At 34.4% G+C, this 20,549-nt stretch overlaps 1 protein-coding gene across 1 annotated transcript in view; it reads right to left on the bottom strand.

Annotated features, from left to right (window-relative positions):
• Window positions 1–20,327, bottom strand: part of LOC134231227 (uncharacterized) — a 42,797-nt gene extending 22,470 nt beyond the window's left edge. Inside the window, exons 1-6 of the mRNA XM_062713160.1 lie at window positions 20,066–20,327; window positions 12,446–12,665; window positions 9,626–9,745; window positions 9,180–9,348; window positions 8,303–8,394; window positions 2,359–2,388 (exon numbers count right to left, since the gene is read on the bottom strand). Of these exons, the coding sequence (XP_062569144.1) occupies window positions 2,359–2,388; window positions 8,303–8,394; window positions 9,180–9,348; window positions 9,626–9,745; window positions 12,446–12,665; window positions 20,066–20,140 (706 nt within the window). The 5' untranslated portion in view covers window positions 20,141–20,327. The remainder of the gene's footprint in view (window positions 1–2,358; window positions 2,389–8,302; window positions 8,395–9,179; window positions 9,349–9,625; window positions 9,746–12,445; window positions 12,666–20,065) is intronic.
• Window positions 20,328–20,549: the final 222 nt, after the last annotated feature.

Genomic DNA, 20,549 nt, shown 5'->3' with positions numbered 1-20,549 from the left:
ATGATTTGAACAAACTTCGATCTACACTACACAAGGATGCTTCAATATAAATATGAACAATCACAGCTTTGCTGCTCTTGGGAAGAAGATTTCTAAATCCTTCTTAAAAATTTTATCACCCATAATGGCCCCACCCTTGCTATAGGGGTCATAATTTGAACAAACTAGAATCTACACTACAAGAGGATGCTTCAATATAATATGACCAACAATGGCTTTCCTGTTCTTGAGAAGATTTTTAAAGATTTTCCTATACATGTGTATATTCCTCTGTAAAACTTTGACCATCCATTGTGGCCCATCCTACTCTCAGGGGTCATGAGTTGAACAAATTTGAATCTACACTACCTGAGGATGCTAATCATTAAAACCCCACCCTAACACCAGAACCCCTGAACAAGAGGCCATGAAATTCATAATTTTGGAAGAGGCACTCTTCTTCTGCCATGTGATGCCCACAATCAACTAGCTGATTATTATGGCATGTGTGTTCTTGCTGATAATAACTATATACTTAGTTAGTTTATTCAATACCAGGAGCAGAAGAGAAGATTTTCAAAGAATTAATGTATTTTCACTATATAATCATAGAGCCCCCCACCCTTTACACCAGAACCCATGACCCAGGGGCCACCAATTTCATAAATTTGAAAAAAGGCACTCTTGCTCATCATAACTATATACTTAGTACTTACTTTGTTTATTACCCAGAAGTAGAGAAGAAGATTTTCAGAGAAATAATGCATTTTCACTATATGATCTATATAACCCCATCCTAACACCAGAACCCCTGACCCTGGAGCCATGAATTTCATAATTTTGGTAGAGGGCTCACTACTGATTACAATCATGCCAACAGTTTGACTGCTTGCTGTCCAGGAATAAAGAAGAAGACTTTTAAAGATTGCATTAATTTTGGTGGTTTTAGCCCCATCCCTCAGGCCCCAGGGGGGGCAGGGACCGTTAAATTCAAAATGGTTGTTCCCATTTATCCATAGATACTATATGCCAAAATTGGTTGAAATTGTTGAGGGGTTTCCGAAAAGAAGTTGGAAACGTTAAAATGCTAAAAAGCAATGAAGGACGCACGATGAACGCCGATGGACAAAAACGGATAGCAATATGACTGAGTGACTCAGGTGTCCTAACAAGGATTCAATGAAGTAGAGGGAACATTGTCATATGGTCATCAATGCTAGTTCCACATACTTTTCCAGAGGGGAAGGGAGAGGGGGGGGGGACTCAAAACAGAGACATATAAGACAAAGATAACCAGAAGTCTCTGTCGAGACTGAAGCTCTACAGGTTTGTACTTATAGCAAAGGAAGAGAAAAGTTCTTAAGCAGTTGGGAATTGAAACTTTACCACAGCAATAAAAAGAATAATGATCCTTGATTAAGTCTCTTTATGTTTTTAATATAGTCTACTTGCATGCCACATTATATTACAATCAGACTTAAACTGCAGGAGGAGTAGCATTTTGAGAGTTTTTAACAGAAATTTCTATTTTTAGTTATCACGGTAACACCGTTCATTGAAATCAAAAACCGATACACAGAATTATGTATCTTAGTGTAGTCTACTTGTGTGCCAAGTTATATTGAAATCAGACCAAAACTGTAGGAGGAGTAGTATTTTGAAAGAATTTCACAGAAATTTCTATTTTTAGCAACAACGGCAACACCGTTCATCGAAATCAAAAACCGATATATAGAATTATGTATCTTAGTGTAGTCTACTTGTTTGCTAAGTTATATTGAAATCAGACCAAAAATGTAGGAGGAGTAGCATTTTGAAAGAATTTCACAGAAATTTCTATTTTTAGCAACAATGGCAACACCGTTCATCGAAATCAAAAACCGATACACAGAATTATGTATCTTAGTGTAGTCTACTTGTGTGCTAAGTTATATTGAAATCAGACCAAAACTGTAGGAGGAGTAGCATCTTGAAAGATTGTTTACAGACAGACAGACAGACAGACGGACAGACAGACGGACGGACGATGGACGCATTACTATCGCATAAGCTCTTCTGGTCTCTGACCAGTAGAGCTAAAAAAACAAATGGTTTTATATGTCTCTGCTCAAAAAGACATGTCTTGGAAATGTTTTGACCAACTAAGCAGAAAGGTGCTGTGAAATTATCATTGCTTGTGGAGGACCAATGTATGTGGGTACTTGGTGGGTTACCTTTAACAACTAGATTTACATCCCATCAAAAATTCATTTAATTTGTAAACATATCAATTTATTGCATCTACCATATAAATGGGTATATAAACCTACAAAATTATGTCCTTTTTACAAAAGTTTTCTTTAAATCTCATAGGAGGTAATTAAGAACTGAAAAACTTACATTCAATGGCATACTTTGGGAAACACCAAGCTGAAAAAAAGCATAAAATGTTTAAATATATTTAGTACTTCAGTAGGGTTCTCTATCATTTCCGATTTAACTGTGGCGCAAAATTAAAGCAAAGTGCTAATATTCGCGGTCATTTCGTAACTGAATTCGCAAAGGAGCCACGAAATGAGTTAAAATGCAGACCCTGTGATTCAGTAGTTTTAAACAAAAATGACATTTATTACATGTATAAGGCAAATATTCATTTAAAACATAGGTAATCAGAGATTACAGAGCTCACCTCAACGAATGTTGTCTTTAAGTAAGGCAAAGTCACACAATTAACCAACAAAAAGTGTACATTCCAGAAATGAAAATATTTAAGCAATTTTGATCGAATACATTGAAATAGACCTACATAAAAAATTTAAACTAGTTGTTCATGAAAATGTAATTAAAATTAAGCATCTGAAGCAAATTTGAGAGTTTTCATCTCCTGATGCAACATTTGTGCAAGTTTGGTTTGGTTTATACAATGTTATATAAGCCTTCAAGTTTTTTGGTAATTGACCTGCACCCATAACTTTTACCTGGTTTATTATCTGAAAAAATGTATGTCGAATTCAGCATCCAAAGTAAGTCCATTAGTGTGCATCCTAAGATGTATCGTCCATGCAAGTTTGCTCATTATAGGGCTCATAGTTAATTGGAAATGATACATTCATCACAAACTAACATTTTCACTCATCCACAAAATGTAGGTCAGATTCAGCATCCGAAGCAAGCCTGGTAGTATGCACCCTTAGATGTATCATCCATGCAAGTTTGGTCAACATAGGGCTTATAGTTACTTGGAAATGAAACCTGCACCAAAAACTTTAACCTGTTTTCTCAACCAGAAAATGTAGGTCAGATTCAGCATCTGAAGCAAGCCCGGTAGTATGCATCCTTAGATGTATCATCCATGCAAGTTTGGTCATTAAAGAAGTCATAGTTACTTGGAAATGAATTATGCATCAAAAACTTTAACCTGTTCACTCAACCGGAAAATGTACATTGTAGATCAGATTCAGCATTTGAAGCAAGCCTGATAGTATGCATCCTTAGATGTATCATTGATGCCAGTTTGGTCAACATAGGGCTTATAGTTACTTGGAAATGAAACCTGCACCAAAAACTTTAACCTTATCACTCAACCGGAAAATGTAGGTCAGATTCAGCATCCGAAGCAAGCCTGATAGTATGCATCCTTAGACGTATCATCCATGCAAGTTTGGTCAACATAGGGCTTATAGTTACTTGGAAATAAAACCTGCCCAAAAAAATTAAACCTGTTCACTCAACCGGAAAATGTAGGTCAGATTCAGCATCTGAAGCAAGCCTGATAGTATGCATCCTTAGATGTATCATCCATGCAAGTTTGGTCAACATAGGGCTTATAGTTACTTGGAAATGAAACCAGCACCAAAAACTTTAACCTGTTCACTCAACCGGAAAATGTAGGTCAGATTCAGCATCCGAAGCAAGCCCGGTAGTATGCATCCTTAGATGTATCATCCATGCAAGTTTGGTCAACATAGGGCTTATAGTTACTTGGAAATGAAACCTGCACAAAAAAATTTAACCTGTTCACTCAACCGGAAAATGTAGGTCAGATTCAGCATCCGAAGCAAGCCTGATAGTATGCATCCTTAGATGTACATGTATCATCCATGCAAGTTTGGTCAACATAGGGCTTATAGTTACTTGGAAATGAAACCTGCACCAAAAACTTTAACCTGTTCACTCATCCGGAAAATGTAGGTCAGATTCAGCATCCGAAGCAAGCCCAGTAGTATGCATCCTTAGATGTATCAACCATGCAAGTTTGGTCAACATAGGGCTTATAGTTACTTGGAAATGAAACCTGCACCAAAAACTGCACCAAAAATGTTAACCTGCTCCAAAAACATTAACCTGGCCATTCCTTTGCTGAAATTGCAGCATCTGAAACTTTGACTGGTACAATGAAACACATTAGAAGCATCTTCCATGCATGTCTAATCAATATAGGACATAGAAGTACTTAAAAAGAAAACTGCTCCAAAAAACTTAACCTGGGACGCCAACGCCGACACCGACGCCGAGGGTATTACATAAGCTCCCCCAACTTCGTTGAGGTGAGCTAAAAATAACTGAAAAATAAATAAATTGATATAGAATAAGTTACTGCAAAACAAAAATTAGTATGTTTCCAAATACATTTACATATGTTTATTGTGAAAAAGAGACATACCCTACCAAACAAATAGGTACTTATGATGAAACAAATAAACAGTACCAGTAGTATCACGTTTTAAGCTTTTAACTCTTCCGTGTTTATTGAAGGACAAAGGAAATTCTGGTAGATCACACAACACGCTAAAATTCCATAGATTTGCAATTAATTGTCTGAAGGCAAAAGTATCTTTAAATTCGTAGTTTAAAAAAACTTTTTACATGCAGTTTAAAGAAATAATGTTTTCGTGGATCTATTGCTAATTTTTCAACATTACAAATTACAGATACAATACACGTACGATGTTTTTACCCGCAGTGTCAATGCAATTTTAGAGACGCGGTTATCTTAAGCATTTTTAGAACTACTTTATTAATAGATCAAAGCATAAATTAATTGACATTTAAAAATTTCACTATCGTGATAGTGTGAAAAAATGGCTTGTCTCTTTTCATTCATGTGTCCAGTAAGGTCTAGAGAAGATATTTGATTGTGCAAACCAAACAATGGGCCCTATATAATTAGAGTAAATTAGCAATGTTATCATTAGAAACTGAAAAACGGTACAATAATTTAGAGGTTTATTTTATAAATTTTATAAATTTGTATATTTTTATATCATGTTGACAACAAAAATCTTACTGTGGTGCTAATATTTTAACTGTGGCAGAAATGTGGCGCTGATTTTTTAACTGTGGCACTACAAAATTTAACTGTGGCGGGGCCACCACGTTAAACGGCCCATGGAGAAACCTGCTTCAGAAACAAATCTGAGAAAAAACTAGAACTGTCCAAACGGGACAAACCCCCCCCCACTGGAGAGTTAAATCATGAATATTTTATGGATCTAAGAAAAGAGAGAAATGCTAAAACATTTTCAGTGCAAATGTAATTGTTAATTATATCTTTTTATAAATGAAACGAAGGTGCAGCCTAATAAAAAAAATTAGACTAAATATACGGACCAGACACGAATTATGAACTTTTTCTGTCAGTGACCTTGAACTAGCATAAATGACCTTGGTTCAAAGTTATGACACAACCTTAGGTCATAAGCAATGTTTCTGTGTAGTAGTAGATTCAAGTTTTTCAATAATAAAGAAAGATATGGACCGGATACAAATTATAAAATTTTTCTTCCATAGACCTTGAACTTCCCCAAATGACCTTGACCCATGTTCATGAATCATCCTTAGGTAGTGAGCAATCTTTTTGTGAAATGAGAACTTACCAAGTTTATCCATAAGAAAGATATGGACCGGACACGAATTATGAAATTTTTCTTCCAGTGACCTTGAACTTCTCCAAATGACCTTGGGTCAAGGTCATGAGACACTCTTAGGTTATGAGCAATCTTGATGTGAAATTAGAACCTACCAAGTTTATCCATAAGAAAGATATGGACAGGACAAAAATTATGAATTTTTTCTTCCAGTGACCTTGAACTTCTCCAAATGACCTTGGTTCAAGGTCATGACACACCCTTAGGTTATGAGCAATCTTTTGTGAAATTAGAACCTACCAATTTTATCCAATGAATTTTTTCTTCAAGTGACCTTGAACTTCCCCAAATGACCTTGGGTCAAGGTCATGACACACCCTTAGGTCATGGGCAATCTTTGGTTGGAGTAGTAGATTCTAATGTTCCTCCGTAAGAAAGATAGGACCGGACACGTTTGCACAGAGAGATGGACAGACAGACAGCTCGACAGACGGATGGACGGACGGACAGACGGACAAGGTGATTCCTATATAAAAAAAATGTATTTGGACAGTTATAGATATTCCCTTAATTACTTCCGAATTCCTTAAGGCACACAATTTTTTTTTATTCAAAAGAAAGGCAACATTAGATTGTAGATATTAAACTCCAACAAGAGGCCCATGGGCCACATCGCTCACCTGAGCACTAAGGGTAGGAAAAAGTAGAAAATGGCTTTTTATTGTAAAGTTTAAATCCAAAAGTAGTCCCATGACTAATCATGGATTTGCTATTTTTTAGAAAATGATTTTTAAAGAATTTTCCTATGTATATCTTTAAAAACTTTGGTCGGCCATTTTGGCCCCGCCCTACCCCTGGGGGTCATGATTTGAACAATTTAAATCTACACTACTTGAGCATGCTTCCATATAAATATGATGAATTATGGCTTTGTCATTCTTGAAAAGAAGATTTTTAAAGAATTTTCCTATATATTTCTATGTAAAACTTTGGTCGGCCATTTTGGCCCCGCCCTACCCTGGGTGGTCATGATTTGAACAAACTTGAATCTACACTACCTGAACATGCTTCCATATAAATATGATGAATTATGGCTTTGTCATTCTTGAGAAGAAGATTTTTAAAGAATTTTCCTATAAATTTCTATGTAAAACTTTGGTCGGCCATTTTAGCCCCGCCCTACCCCCGGGTGGTCATGATTTGAACAAACTTGAATCTACACTACCTGAGCATGCTTCCATATAAATATGATGAATTATGGCTTTGTCATTCTTGAGAAGAAGATTTTTAAAGAATTTTCCTATATATTTCTATGTTAAACTTTGGTCGGCCATTTTGGCCCCGCCCTACCCCCGGGGGTCATGATTTGAACAAACTTGAATCTACACTACCTGAGCATGCTTCCATATAAATATGATGAATTATGGCTTTGTCATTCTTGAGAAGAAGATTTTTAAAGAATTTTCCTATATATTTCTATGTAAAACTTAGGACGGCCATTTTGGCCCCGCCCTACCCCCGGGGGTAACGATTTGAACAAACTTGAATCTACACTACCTGAGGATGTTTCCCCATAAGTTTCATCTTTCCTGGCACAGTGGTTCTTGAGAAGAAGATTTTTAAAATACGCCACCAAATTTTCATTAATTCCCAATTATCTCCCCTTGAATGAGGGCATGGCCCTTCATTTGAACAAACTTGAATCTCCTTCACCCAAGGATACTTTGTGGCAAGTTTGGTTGAAATTGGCCCTGCAGTTCTTGAGAAGAAGTCGAAAATGTGAAAAGTTTACAGACAGACGGACAGATGGACAGCTAGACAGACAGACGGACAGCTAGACGGACGGACAGATGGACAGACAGATGGACGAAGGACAAAATGTGATCAGAAAAGCTCACTTGAGCTTTCAGCTCAGGTGAGCTAAAAAGCACAATCAAGCAAGGATCTCTTCTCCCAGTGTATAAAGCCATTTGCAATTTTATGTGCACTGAAGGCCACTGTCCATGTCTTTGTAAATTCAAATAAACAAGATGTGTTAAAGTCCTTGCTCAGCTCCAGGGAATCTCATCAAAATAAGTGTATGATGTAGAAGAAGCAGGCATTGAAAAACAATGACATCGGACGTCATAAAACTAAACGGTGACAGCGCCAGGTGATCAATCATATAATGCTGTTTTTATTTTATAATACATGTAATTTGGCAAATAATGAAGGTGTCGAGCTAAAATTTTCAACATATTTTTATGTTTTATTGTTTTATGTTCCATAAAAATTTTGAAATTACAGACTACATAGTTCTAATTTTATAGCCTCAGTCCACGAACTTTTTGATAACCCCTCGTATTTAGTCAATAAACTTTCAGGATGTCTAGTTTTTGCCTAGCTATCAATGTCAACTTTTCCACTGGTTAAAAAAATACTACTTTTGCATTGGATTAAGGAATTTTGTCAAAGAATTCAAATGTAATATTGCTTACCTTTACACCAAGTAAAGTCTTTCCTTATTCTCAGATAACACACAACAATGAGATATATCAAGGCAAGAATGGGGAAGATAACCCACCATGGGCTACATGAAAATGATAAATAAAAACATACTAAACATGTATATTTAATCTTTCTCAAAAATATTAATGAATTGATCTCATTTCTCAATTTGTTTTCATGAGGCATTCTCACTCCTAAACTTTTCTTGCTCGTCAGTTATATATAACTGTGAACCAACTTTTATTCGTGACAACTTTATTTCGCGATTTACCATGGATAAAGTAGTTCTCGGTGATTAATTTTCGTGATCAAGCCTTTTTTTTTTTTTTAGATCTGTTGGTTAATAGACACAGGGACTTTAAGGACACAGCAAGAAATATTTGCTATGAACAGGCTGAGAACTGCTTTACCCATTAGGTTAGTGAAATTTTACTGCACACGAATAAAAGTTGGTTTACAGTATATATTAAAATATAATTATACAGTATTTTACTATCTGGCCATGTCATATTATTCCATCTTCTGAATCAATAGATATTACATAAAGGATTTCTGAGAATCTGTCAACAAAACAGAGGGTTGTATGATGAAAAATTAATTTTAAAAGTCCAGGCTCCCTTTAAAAAATGTAGAAAAATCACTCGACAAATATCAGAAAAAGTGATCTCCATGTTTCTGCCAAACTAATGAAACTATGCACCAGATAGCATTGAATTATAGAATCAGGCATGTCTCAAAGGCACTTGATGTTTTTAACCTTTCTTTTCATAAATAAAAAATTCCCCATACTACAATAATAACCATTGTTATTATCTGGTATGGGGAATTTTTATTTATTTATGTAAAAAAAGGTGTCTGTGGGCATACTTGTTATTCTTGTCCTCCTCTTCATTCTGATTGGCTGTTTTGTCCTGTGGTATAGTCAGAGGCTGAACTGTGATTATAGTACTCTTGTGAGTAGTGACAGAGGGAGACATAGGTGTTGATGCTGACTTGGTGGTGGTGGACCATTGTGAAATGTTATAACACCCTTGATCTGAAATGTTTGTTGATTTTTCAATAATTTCAAAATGAAATGAAAATTGCAATATAAATACTATTATTAGAGTAAAACATACTTCAAATGAAGAGCTAGGAATGAACAATTTTGCTTCATTATAAGACTAATTTGTTAAATCTGTAAATTAAATGGTCCATATATTTTCATGTCCAGGGGAATAAAAATCACTTCCCTGCATCAATTCATTATAAGCGTGTGTTGATATAAGTGTTTTAATTACTATATATAACATTATACCAATGATAAAACTCACATTTGTAAGCATCTGCTGAGCTATAAAATGAGGAGCAATTAATTGGTTTATCTTTGGTGCAGTCTCTATTGTAGTCATTCCTAACAAATGGGTACTTTTCATAAAAAAGTGGGCAATACCCTACAAAAAGAATATCTAGTTTTAGTTACTTGATTTTGTTCACAATATGGCATACATATATATAGTTGAATGACTAATGTCTTGATAAATGTGATAGGTTAACAAGTACGGTACTACATCAATCAATATACATGTACACTATAATAAGTGATGATATATTGCATGCATTTCTATAGCTGCAGATCTGTAGCTCTCCGAAAAAAAAATTATTGATAGACCGGAGAGCTACAGTGCCACCCATTGACAAAACTGTATATTTATTGCGCACAAAAAAGTGCGCTCGATTTTTTATTAATTCTTCCAAATTCTTACCTCAATTGCAAAAATGGAAGATTTCACAAAATTCTTCTCTCCTTTATCAAGTTCTCTCGTAGTTGACGTCTGAACGACAGCATATTGGACCGAATTATCTTTGAAACCAAAATGGCAGTATAAACAAGCGAAATGTTCGATGATTGCAATATCAGGGCTAGGAGGACTATTAACAACAATTATGAGGAATGTTTTGTTGTGGAAAGAGTCAAAGAATATGTTAGGAACACACGGTTAGTAATATTTTGAGGTTACAATTTTAAAAACATGGAGAAAAAAATCGAGAACCGAGCGCACTTTTTTGTGCGCAATAAATATACAGTTTTTTCAATGGGTGGCTCTGTAGCTCTCCGGTCTATCAATATATAATTTTCGGAGAGCTACAGATCTGCAGCTAGCATTTCTACTAAAAGGATCTTGTTTAAATAGATCAAATTTGTCTATTTATTTTCCATAAAAGGGTTAAAATTCCAAATTACAAAATGTTCTAGCATTTTTAACAAAATTTTCAGTGCCTCCCCCCCTTCAATACTGAAGATTACATATAAATGTCCTAATTTTTAGTAAAATATTAATATAACATGATTTAATATGTAAAAAGTAGCATTGCGTAATACTATAAAAAAATTTATACCAAGCTTGACCCATGCAGGAATAAATAAAATTAGGTCACAATATATGTACATTCAAAATTTCTCAACGTCACAATAAGTAAAAAATATGACATCAAGGATCATGTAAAAAAAAAATCTGAATACTTCTAGTTTAAAACACCAGTGATTGAATTGACTTGTGTTTATGAATTCATTTTCATGTTCCCATCAAGGGTGTAAGGGGATTACTAAGGGTTGTATTCCATACACCTTTTGCATATTTTATCTTCATCGGTCTCAGGGTGTTTGGAATACAACCCGTGGTAAATCCTTGTACACCCTTGATTGAACCTGGATAATCTAAAGCAATGTAGAGGATTTTTATACGCAAAATAACAAATACTATAAAATGAAAAAATTAAAATTATAATTTATAATAAACATAGGTAATCAGAGATTACAGAGCTCACCTCAACGAATGTTGTCTTTAAGTAAGGCAAAGTCACACAATTAACCAACAAAAAGTATACATTCCAAAAATGAAAAATTTAAGCAATTTTGATCTGATACTTTGAAAAAGACCTACATAAAAAATTTAAACTAGTTCTTCTTCATGAAAATATAATGAAAATCCAGCATCTGAAGCAAATTTGAGAGTTTTCATCTCTTGATGCAGCATTTGTGCAAGTTTGGTTTATACAATGTTATATAAGCCTTATAGTTTTTTGGAAATAGACCTGCAACGGTTACCATAACTTTTACCTTGTCTATTATCTGAAAAATGTATGTCGAATTCAGCATCCGAAGCAAGTCCATTAGTGTGCATCCTTAGATGTATCATCCATGCAAGTTTGCTCATTATAGGGCTCATAGTTTATTGGAAATGAAACATGCATCAAAAACTAACATTTTCACTCATCCACAAAAAGTAGGTCAGATTCAGCATCCGAAGCAAGCCTGGTAGTATGCATCCTTAGATGTATCATCTATGCAAGATTGGTCATTAAAGAACTCATACTTCCTTGGAAATGAAACCTGCACCAAAAACTTTTACCTGTTCACTCAACCGGAAAATGCAGGTCAGATTCAGCATCCGAAGCAAGCCTGGTAGTGTGCATCCTTAGATGTATCATCCATGCAAGTTTGGTCAACATAGGGCTTATAGTTACTTGGAAATGAAACCTGCACCAAAAACTTTAACCTGTTCACTCAACCGGAAAATGTAGGTCAGATTCAGCATCCGAAGCAAGCCCGGTAGTATGCATCCTTAGATGTATCATCCATGCAAGTTTGGTCAACATAGGGCTTATAGTTACTTGGAAATGAAACCTGCACCAAAAACTTTAACCTGTTCACTCAACCGGAAAATGTAGGTCAGATTCAGCATCCGAAGCAAGCCCGGTAGTATGCATCCTTAGATGTATCATCCATGCAAGTTTGGTCAACATAGGGCTTATTGTTACTTGGAAATGAAACCTACACCAAAAACTGCACCAAAAATGTTAACCTGCTCCAAAAACATTAACCTGGTCATTCCTTTGCTGAAATTGCAGCATCTGAAACTCTGTCTGGTACAATGAAACACACTAGAACCATGTTCCATGCATGTCTAATCAATATAGGACTCAGAAGTAATTAAAAAGAAAACTGCTCCAAAAAACTTAACCATAACCTGGGACGCCGACACCGACGCCAAGGGTATCACATAAGCTCCCCCCAACTTCGTTGAGGTGAGCTAAAAATACTTTAGTATAGATTTTTAAAAAAGACAATAACAAAGTGCAATTTACATTACCATTCAAATTCCTTGGCACAGTGCATACTTCCACCAATGTTTTTCTAGAAGCATCAACTAAGCAATGATATCTAGCGTTTTCACAGTTTGGTGTCATGTTTACTTTTACATTACAGTCCAATCTCCTTGATCCAGCCTCCCATTCTTGTTTGTTTCTTGGACAAGTGGTAACATTCTTCACTGTGTTTAATGTCTCCGAACATTCATCACCCAAACAAACCTATAAGATGCAAATTGCAACAAGATTTTTAAATCATGAATTGTATACATATTTCATACATTGTATTATAGATTACTGTAGACATACTTTTTTCCACAGGGGCATAATTTTGTAGGATCAGAATCCACGGGTAAAAAATTACACGGATTCTTGACATGTCAAAAAAAAATTTATATTATTGCATTCAAAAATTAATTAATTACTTTAGTTTTGATTAAATGCAACTATATTCTGAGAATATTTGGTGTTTTCAAAGATCAACTTTGAGAGCACAATTATCATATGACTCAAAACAACATACATATGTAGAATGTTCAAATTTAATTCCTGCTAACTCGGATCTTACGAGAAAAAGACATTTAAAAATTGTATAAAGAATATTTTGTCTGAGTGTTAAACTCATCAGAAAAATACAGTTCATAAATTTATACGTTCATCTACAATTATCAACACTGAAGCCTATTGGTGTCGTGGGTTGGTGGATCAATGCATATTCGTCCGTTCAAACAAAAACATTTAACCCTTAATTTGTTCAAGTCTTAGGGAAATCGAGGAAATCAAGGATTCTTTGACTTTTTTACAATCATTTTTGCTTCTTTTTTGATGCTCTTCTAACAGGCTCCTTGCCACTGGACACATAATGGCTACAAATAGAACCTTTATTGATTGTTTATTTCATCGTCTACCAGTTGGGGCCAGTGATGTAAATGCTGGTCAAAATATACGATTAAAAAAAATCATTTTTTTTTTGTAAACTCTTTCAATACATCTTCATTGTTTTTAATATGTGTTAGGTGAATGTGTTGAAATTTAAAATGTTCTAAAATATAATTGAGACCTAAAATAATAATTCCTATCATAAAACAGACATGGGGTATTCAGGAGTGGGTTGAATTTTTTTTTCAGTTGAGTGTAAAATAATTTTTCTGGCTGCCACATTCAAAACGATACTACATGCCTGGCTGTATATATTTGTATATACTTGTTTTTTAATAGTTGAAATATTTCATTTCTTGATTTTAGCATTGTTTAGGCTATTCTTTCCTTCCTCAAATGGACTTCTCCCATAATAGTTTTATTCATTACATGATCATCTGATGCAAAAGCGACCCTTTTCTAAATAGTTATGCTTGGACTGTAAGCTATAACAGACTTATACATTTTCTCTGGCAATAGCTACCACGGGCAGTTTTAAACCTTTGAGAGGAAAATAATTTACAGAGAGATACTTTTGAATACAAATGCGTAATTATCTCACCAACATGTCATTGTTCAACAAAGTCATCAGAATTTTTTGTCCTATGAACAGATGAAATGTTAACGTTTTGAATGGCACTCCTATGCATAAATTCTTACACTGAACCTAGCAATGGTGCTGCTATGGACTTTGCAGATCTACCCCTTTCAAGGTATCACACTGGTAATTGACCAATCAAAATGAACTTAGGATCAAATGTAGGTCCATACATATAAAATTGATTTTCTTTTTTTTTTTGAGATGTTTTTCTATTTTCTTCCAAGCCATTTTTACAACTTTGTTATCTGTGCCTAGTAAATTTTATGTACTTTGTGAATAAATAAAGGTTTTTGACAGGAACTATTTTTTTCTTGGCATAGGAGGCTACTTCCTGTGGTGCACTCGAGGTGTTTAGAAACACAAGTGAAAATACATGGATTTGAGGGTAGCCCTGTTTGCAGATGGAAAAAGTCCGGAAATGCCGTGTAGGTACCATGTTTTTTGGTGTCAACAAATGTGACAGGTAATGTTTAACGCCTCCTGCTAAATATTTTTTATGTAAACAAATACCTGATTTTTATTCTATATAGTATATTATATAGTGAAAACAATTACCGGTGTGATCGATACCCTTATTTACCGCCGTGTTCATTTTAAAACCGGAAGTTCGAGTTGGTAAATTTGAAATCTCGATCCTGACTCAAATTTGACATCGGAAAGAAAAAAATCTGTTTTTCTCAATTTTATTTTTTTCTGAAAATTCAAAATCTAGAGTGGCCGGGTTTGTAAACCTAAAATAAAAAAATGCTGGCCTAATGACGACGCTGATCTCCATTTCTATGTAGAAAGACTATGCACTTGGCATAACTTTTTTTTATTGTGGGTTAAAACTATTATAACCAATTCTCATCTCTCTCAACTTGCCTCATTAACGAAGATTCTTTCAGTTTACTCTTGATACGATATCTTAATGAAGGAAAAGTTTTCTGTGTCTCTGATGCTATGGTACAGTGTACATTGACCTATTGTATAATCTTCCTTGTCAAAAAACATGAAAAAGAATGATTCCCCCTGTTTATTTAAATAAATGCGGGAACTAATGTAGTTTTTTCTCTTTTCAAAAATTCAAACTTCGATTACAAGCTCAAAATTGAAATAAAGGTCAAAACATATATATGATAAACAAAATACTCTAAAATCAATCATTTTGCTGAAAATCAAAATCTGCATTGATTTGAAAATCAGGGAGTAAATATGAGTGTGACTAAAATGGGTAGCGAAACCCGGGCCGAGCCGGGTGTAATGATATGAAACTGTTTTCCTTTCTAGTTTCTCAAGAATAAACGTCACATTCATTTCCCATCATTTATTTCCATCAACATTGGTATTGGAAAAGAGAACAAGGGAAAAGTGGGAAAAGATTGACTGCATTAAACAAAATAAACAGAACCTACAATACTGTACGTTATATAAATGTGACTGAAATGACAAATGACAATATTCAACTGACTGATAATACTGAGTACAAAAATTACAAATACTTTGTCATAATCTAGTAATTATGTTCCCCAAACGAAGTTTGGGAACATATTGTTTTTACTTTTTCTGAATTTTTTCTTTGTTCTCCGGTACTTTTTTGTCCGCGAGTGTTCTCGTAAACTACTCATCCGATCTAGGTGAAACCTTTTTAGGGTCACTAGGTATGTTATGTAGATGTGCGGAACGAAGGTCATTTTGCGCGCACGTGCGTGCATGTGCGCGCACGTGTAACACGTGAAATGACCAATATAATAGATTTAGCCGTAACTTTTTAAATATTAGATGAAATGCTTTGAAACTCATAATATAAGGATATAATAGTAGTATAGACATGATGACATGGTCAAAATAGCAAGATCTCACGCGCATGCAGGTGCCCTTCGCTGCGATTGGCTGAAACTAAAAGTCTAAATATCTATTTTGTTTTCTGACAAAATCCTTTGAAATTTTGAACATAGTCTTACATAATAAAGATCTACAGCATGATATATAAGAATAATCATGAACGCACGCACATGCACGTGTACTGCAATCTGATTGGCTAAAACTTTAAATGCCTACAACTTTCTTGGTTCTCAATAATACAGGGTGAAATTTCAAACATGAATAGATATAATGATTGCCTACATTATACTACTATCAAAAGTAAATGCATGGACGTGCATGCACATGCGACCGCACACAGTGTATTAAAAGACAGTATACTTGAGTGTTTGATGTTCATGCAGAATTAAGAACTTCTAAATGTCAAGACATATAACATACTGAAGCATGCAGATCTTTTTACCCTTGACCTTGAAACTTAGGTCAAGGTCACTGGTAACCTGAATAAAATGTTGATATTAACTATTTACCAAAATCACCTTGACCTATAAACTTGAAATCGACCTTAACCTTTGTCCTTGACCCAAGTGTAAAAAGAAACATGAAGTACGTGTACATGTATCTAGAAACACCTTTCAGAGTTTATTTCGGTTGACAGGTTAGAAGTTAAAGAGGTGGTGGTTTTTAATGACCTTGACCTTTCATCCAAATGTCACAATCAATCTTAAGTTCTTGGAATAAGATACAAGATTCAACTCCAACGTTAAATAGGTTAAGAATAAAAATAACCCCCAACCCAACCCAACCCAACCCAACCCCCCCCCCCCCCCCAACCCCCAACCCCCCCCCCACACACACACACACAAACAAATCAAATTAATGACAACGTAGAGAATCACTGTTAAACTCAAATAACACCTCGGACCCACATAAAATTTCAGGAAAACTGTAGAAAAGAGCTCGAGGAAAGTGTATTAAAATATTTCATTTGAGTTTCCAAAGTATATAGAAATTATTAATTTATACAGAAAAAATTACAAATCCTGTCGTGTTTAAAATTAAAGTGCAGATGACCAAAGTTGGCATATTAGCCTTTTATAGCCTATTTATTCAGATGTCGTTAAAAGCATTCAATTCTACTGATTTGAAATAATATCTTAATACCAAGAATCCTTTGTTTAATTTACCTTTGAAATTTATTTGAATTTTTTTTAGAATTACACAATCCCCAGAAATAGCGATTTTCGGTATATTAAAAATCAATATACATGTACGCTCCTTCGTAAAATAATCAGATATTTGCATTCATGAAAAAATATTAATTAAATACGAAGGTGTTAAACAATATTGGTCACATTAGCTGACACGAATGTCTTTTTAAACATCTCTTGTAAAACCCCTATGCATTGGAAAAAATGAATAGTTCCGGTCAAAAAACCTTTATATATTTATTTACAAAGTATATAAAATTTACCAGGCACAGGTATCAGAGTTGTCAAAATGGCCTGAGAGGAAATATTAAAAAAATTCTGAACAGAAAGGAAAATCCCTTTTCCATGTATGGAACTACTATTGAATAAGTTCATTTTGATTGGTTAGGTATTGGCGTGATACCCTTAGTCGACTTTAACACGCCTTGTCGTCGGAATGAAACCAACTTTGAGCCCGAGGTTGAGAAATAAAATGTGAATCGATAGATTAAAAAAATGACATATGCTTGAAAAATGGTAAATTTATATACTAGTATGTATTTTTTTCTTTGATTCGCGGGATAGAAAGATATGTTAATCGCTTAATCAACATGCCATAATCATCTTGCATATGCATGTACATATACGTGTGCGCGCATGCAAAACGTTAAACAATATATAGTTGATAGTTGATATCATTGTAACTTTTATATTCTTAAAAAAAATCCTGGGATACTTAGCATATTTATAAAAGGTCTTAGAAGAATAAGACACGATAAGGGACATGGGGAGCGTTTGGGGAACATCTGTAACGGTCCCCGTTACCATAGCACTAGTTCATGATAGTATTAAATGGTATAAGTGAATAAAACTTTATAAATGACGTTAACTTATAAACTGTGAGAATGCACATTTACATCAGATGCTCGAACTAAAGATTACCCTTGTTTACTCCAAACTACAGTATACAAAAAGATATCAAGTTAACACTGCATTCAGATAATCATAAAAAAGGTAATTACTGTGATTATTTTCCAACTTGTCGAAAAATATTAGGATTAACAGCTCAAAATCAAAACAGATTCTGGTAAACATCTAAAAATCATGCAAACATGGCGGGTTTTCACGTCAGAATTGAAAATTCCTATTCTGATAAAATTGGAAAAATAAATGAAGCCGGATAAATTTGGATAATTACACAGAATCAATCTTACACCGGGAATTTCAAAACTGAGAGCCGGGTTTTTGATAATAACGAGATAAATACTCATTCTTTCTTCATGAAATTTACAGACATAGTTTAAAACTATAGGTTTTGCCTTCGCTGTGAATTTTAAGTCAAAATGTTGTGTTTTCCGATGATTATCGCCGATTGTCCTTTTCCAGGTGACTAAAATGGGTAGCGAGCCCGGTTTACTCATTTTGGCAATTTTAAGCGTAATGCATCGAAAGTGTTTGTAATATTTGCATTTAATGGTTGTTTATCAACTTCAAATAGCTAAATTGTTCAATCATTATGAAATTAAATGTCGATTATTAGGATTTTTGTCATTTTCCATAGACCCGGGACAGGTCAAAACTGGCTGCGTTTGCCCGGGACAAATTAATAATTCCAGATTGTCAGAGAAAGAATGTAGATTTTTTTCAGTCCCTGACCGAGATACATCTAAGAAATAAATTGTAAAAAATTAATAAAAATATGCAAATAAAAAAAAGTCATTTATATTTCATTTATATGTCATTCTCTCATAATTATTTCGGAAATAAAAGTTTTTTCACGGGTGAACGTGTCCGGTTTCGACCAATCCCGGGTGTTCAAAAAATGCGTATATTTTCAATAATCGTGATTTATTACTGCAACAGTTAAAGTCATATATGCTATATGAACGCCGAATTTTGTGTGAAACAAAATGATTAATGATTTAAAACACATGAAGTGTAATGGAAAATAATACTTTCCACAAAATTGTACTATAGATGTCGTTGTAATAATAAAACAATTAAAATATCTAGGAATTAAGAATTCAGTCTTTTCATGAATATTGATGAAGGAAGTGCGTAAACTGTAGTCCTATATATAGAAACACACATGTTCACGGGAAGTCACAGACAACGAGGTATGTTGCATTTTGACAACAATTATTAATATTAAGGTCAATATGCGTCATAACAGAGAAGATTGTTGATACTGAATACATTAAAAAGTAAGTACCATTAAGAGTAAGACGCTTGCCATCCACGTCAAAAGTGAGTACTATCTCAAACGGCCTACCTTGTTTTCTTTGCGCCACGTGTGTTTATCAATCTAAAAGTAGCGACGGTGTCACGTGATGGAGTTATTTAAAAATAGCTATTTTTCTTTCCTTGCAGGATAATAAATAATTATAATTTGATAACTTTGTAACGCGTTTAATTTTAATGGTGTAATTTACAGTATTTTCGTAACTTTTATTGATAAACAAATGATATCAATTTCCAATCATATTTTAACTGGCGCAAGTTATAGCGTGTATACTTTTAAATGTTTTAGGTAGTTTATGTTCAATTTTAAAGATCCAAATGAAATAATTGTAAATATGCTGCCGATATTGAGTTTAAATCACCAAAATGAGTAATTCGGGTTCGCTACCCATTTTAGTCACTTGGAAAACGACAATCGGTGATAATCATTGAAAAACACAACATTTTGACTTAAAACTTTCAGCAAAGGCCAATCCTAGAATAATAAACTATGTTCGTAAATTTCATAAAGAAAGAATGAGTATTTATTTCGTGATTATCAAAAACCTGGTTTTCGTTATCGAAAATCCCGGCCCGGCCCGGGTTTCGCTACCCATTTTAGTCACACTCTTTACTGAGTTATTAGAATAATAAACTATGTCCGTAAATTTCATGAAGAAAGAATGAGTATTTATTTCGTGATTATCAAAAACCCAGTTTTCGTTATCGAAAATCCCGGCCCGGCCCGGGTTTCGCTACCCATTTTAGTCACTTTGGGGTAAAAAATTATCTGGAGCTCTGAATATAATAATATTTTATCATATATATATATAACATTTGTATCAGAAAAGGAAAACTTATTCAAAATTGTTTATAATGAAATAATATACCCTGGCGATGGCGAGGATCAAAAAGACTTCAATGACGTAATCCATTTTAGAGTACGATTGTGGCGATGAACGCATGGGTTCCTGTGCTATCAGTATCACGAGTCATAATTCATAATTCTTATTGTTGTCCTTTCAGCTACATCTTGTGAATAACTAAGATGTGCATATAAATGTCAACAAGGAGAACGTCTACTTTATACTTCCATCATACTCCCCGTCGATGCCTCATCTAGTGATCTACTCAAACCAACTCTGGCGGAAGTTGGATACTTCCATTTGATTTCTACTTTCGATTTGGAAAACGGCCGGGTGCGTTCAGTTGTATGTTCGTTTATTCGCCCTATCACAATGATGGGACCGAACAGGCATGGGACAATGAGTTTTTTTTCATCGAAGAAAACAATGGGACAAAAACATTTTGTAGCATTAAGTACTCACAAGGACACAAACTTTTTTTTTTTCAATGAGTTACAGTACTTTAATC

This window comes from Saccostrea cucullata, unplaced genomic scaffold (genome assembly GCF_032062105.1).
Source record: "Saccostrea cucullata isolate Sc308-1 unplaced genomic scaffold, CSIRO_AGI_Scuc_v1 ctg4818, whole genome shotgun sequence".
Taxonomy (NCBI): Eukaryota; Metazoa; Mollusca; class Bivalvia; order Ostreida; family Ostreidae; genus Saccostrea; species Saccostrea cuccullata.
This window is presented reverse-complemented; position numbering and strand designations above follow the sequence as displayed.